The sequence below is a fragment of the Acomys russatus genome, chromosome 19, assembly GCF_903995435.1.
Source record: "Acomys russatus chromosome 19, mAcoRus1.1, whole genome shotgun sequence".
Lineage (NCBI taxonomy): Eukaryota > Metazoa > Chordata > Mammalia > Rodentia > Muridae > Acomys > Acomys russatus.
In genome coordinates, this window is record NC_067155.1 from 38,801,397 (window position 1) to 38,804,334 (window position 2,938).

Below are 2,938 nucleotides of genomic sequence, written 5' to 3' on the forward strand. Positions count from 1 at the left end.
TTAGACGACACTGTGGAGAATGAATCCATAAGCTGCAGAGATGAGAATGATGGGGAGAAGAAGACATGCAGCACTGCTGATGTACACTGTGTTCCCATACACAGTGATGTCCCCACACACGCGCTTCACAACAGCTGGAAGTTCACAGTACAAGTGGTGGATGATTCCTGATCCACAGAAGGGGAAGCTCATCAAGATGGCCGTGTGCATTGGGGAGTTCACAGATGCACCCAACCATGACATGACAGCCATCATCACTACCACTCTTGTGCTCATGAGCACAGTGTAGTGTAAGGGGTGGCAGATGGCAACATAGCGGTCATAGGACATGAGGGCCAGGAGGATACACTCTGCACTGCCCAGAGACAGATACAGGAAGTGCTGTGTGGCACAGCTCACAAAGAAGATGGACTTCTTGCCAGACAGGTAGTTGGAAGCCATCTTGGGGACGGTTGTGAGGACATGCATCAGATCCATGAGGGACAGCTGACTGAGCAGGAAGTACATTGGGGTGTGCAGACGGGAGTCATAGCAGATGAGGAGGATGATGAGGCTGTTGCCACTCACTGCGGTAAGGAAGACCAGCATGGTGAAGAGGAAAAGACAATGGTGGTTGAAGGAGTCATCGAAGAGCCCTTGAAGGATGAAGTCTCCCAGAGAGGTCTGGTTCCACCTCCACATGCTCCTTTCTTCATTTCCTGAGGGAACAAGAAGAGGACAGGACTGTGATGCAAAAACTACAACTTCAGAAATAATTTAGGAAGATAATTTGTATTCCATTTTTATTTTCATTGTGCATATTTGTTGTATAGGCTAAGTACTGTTACATGTGCACATCTTCTTTCTATTATTTTATTTCATTTGTATGGATGATTCTCCTGCCTGTATGTCAGTACACCACATGCATTCAGTGCCTGTGGACCAGATTAGGGTGTTGGATCCCCTGGAACTAGAGATTCACAGGATTGTGAACCACCATGTGGGCCCTGGGAATCAAATCTAGGTCCTCTGGAAGAGTAGCCAGTGGTCTTAAGTACTGAGTCATCATTTCATCCCTAAAATGTGGACGTTTTGGTACAAGTTAACATCTTTTTCTAAGTATTTAACATCTCAAATTATTCAAATAATTGGACCTTATACAGCTAGACCACTCTAACATTCTAAAACATAAAGACTTTACATTCTTTTCTCATTATGAAGAACAAATGCGGATATATATATATATTTACAACGTGCATTGTTTCTTTGCTTTTATTGTTTTACACATTTGTATAATGAGTTTAGTCATTTCTCTACCTGTTTCAGTGCTCTTAACCACTGAACCATCATATCTCCAACCTTAAGACCCTTTTTATTGCATTTTATTTATTTACTTTAGGTAGCACACAAAGAAATAGAGTTTTTTTTCCTTCTTTTTTCTTTTTTCTTTTTTTCTTTTTCTTCTTTTTTGAGACAGAGTTTCTCCATGTAGCCTCCCGAGTGCTGGGATTAAAAGCATGTGCCACTACACCTGACTCTCTGTACAGTTAATTGGCCTCAGAGAGAATGTTCTCATGTTATCATCAGAGTCACCTTCCCCGAAATAACTCATTTCCCTCACTCCAACATACAAACTTTGAGTAAAATCTCTAAGGATGTTTATCTCTGTGTGGGACATAAATTAATTGGTGTCATGGGTAATATCTCCCAGAAAAGTTCCAAGACATATCATTTGTGTGAAAATCCCCAATGCCATTCACACAATGTCTGTGTCTCTCAGCTGAAATCATAGGTCTTCCAGGATAGCGAGCATTTCATTTCTCATATAATCTGAGATGTTAAATATTTAGAAAGAGATATCAACTTGTATCAAAACATTTGAGGGATGAAATGATGACTCAGTACTTAAGACCACTGGCTACTCTTCCAGAGGACCTAGATTTGACTCCCAGGGACCACATGGTGGTTCACAATCCTGTGTATCTCTAGTTCCAGGGGATCCAACACACTTTTCTGGGCTCCTCGTGCACTGCATGCATGTGGCACACCAACAACAAACAGAAGAAGCGTCCATACATATAAAATAAAATAATAAAAAAGAAACGTGGAGTGGAAACCAGATCACCTGCCTGTTCCAGGGAAATACTCCCTGATCCCCACAGGCAAGGGCACCCGACCTATAATCAGTCATCAGCTATCCACTCTCAACCAGGGAAGGTCGCTAAAAGCTACCTCCCATCATCAGAGACACCAAAATAACAGGGGGACAGCGAAAGAACGCTAACAAAAACCAAAACAGCTTGGCACCTCCAGATCCCAGCAATCCCAATGAAAACAACCCAGAGACCCCAAAAACAATCGATACACAAGAAAATGGCCTCAAGTCCTTAGTAAGGAAGATGATAATGGAGGAAAGGAATGAAATCTGTAAACAAATGCAGGAGGAGGCAAACAAGAGGGCTGAACATTTAAAAGAGTCATATAAAGAGGCACTTGAAGAATTTCAGTAAAATACAAATAACCAGATGAAGGAAATCATTAAAGCAGTTCAAGACCTGAAGATAAAAATGGAAGCTATATTAAAGGAACACACAGAAGAAAAACGTGATTGAGAGGCATCAGAGAAGAAAGCAAGCATCTCAGAGATGAACTTATCTAACAGAATGCAAGAAATGGAGGAATTGGGACTTGAAGATACAATCATAGAACTCAAAACAACCATGAAAGAAAATGCTAAATTTGAAACGTTTCTGACACAGAACATCCAAGAAATCAAGGACACCATGAAAAGATGAAACTTGAGAATAATAGGTATTGAGGAAAGAGAGGACAGCCGACTCCACAGCCCAGAAAATATCTTTAACAGAATCGTAGAAGAAAATTTCCCCAATATGAAGAAGGTGATGCACATGAGCATACAAAAGATCTACAGAACACCAAATAGAATAGACCAGAAAAG

The 2,938-nt window shown here is 41.3% G+C and overlaps 1 protein-coding gene across 1 annotated transcript; it reads right to left on the minus strand.

Moving 5' to 3' along the window:
• LOC127203349 (olfactory receptor 2AE1-like) lies at positions 1-681 on the minus strand. The gene has a single exon (XM_051162121.1). The coding sequence runs from the start codon at positions 679-681 to the stop codon at positions 1-3; it is 681 nt and encodes a 226-aa protein (XP_051018078.1).
• Positions 682-2,938: the final 2,257 nt, after the last annotated feature.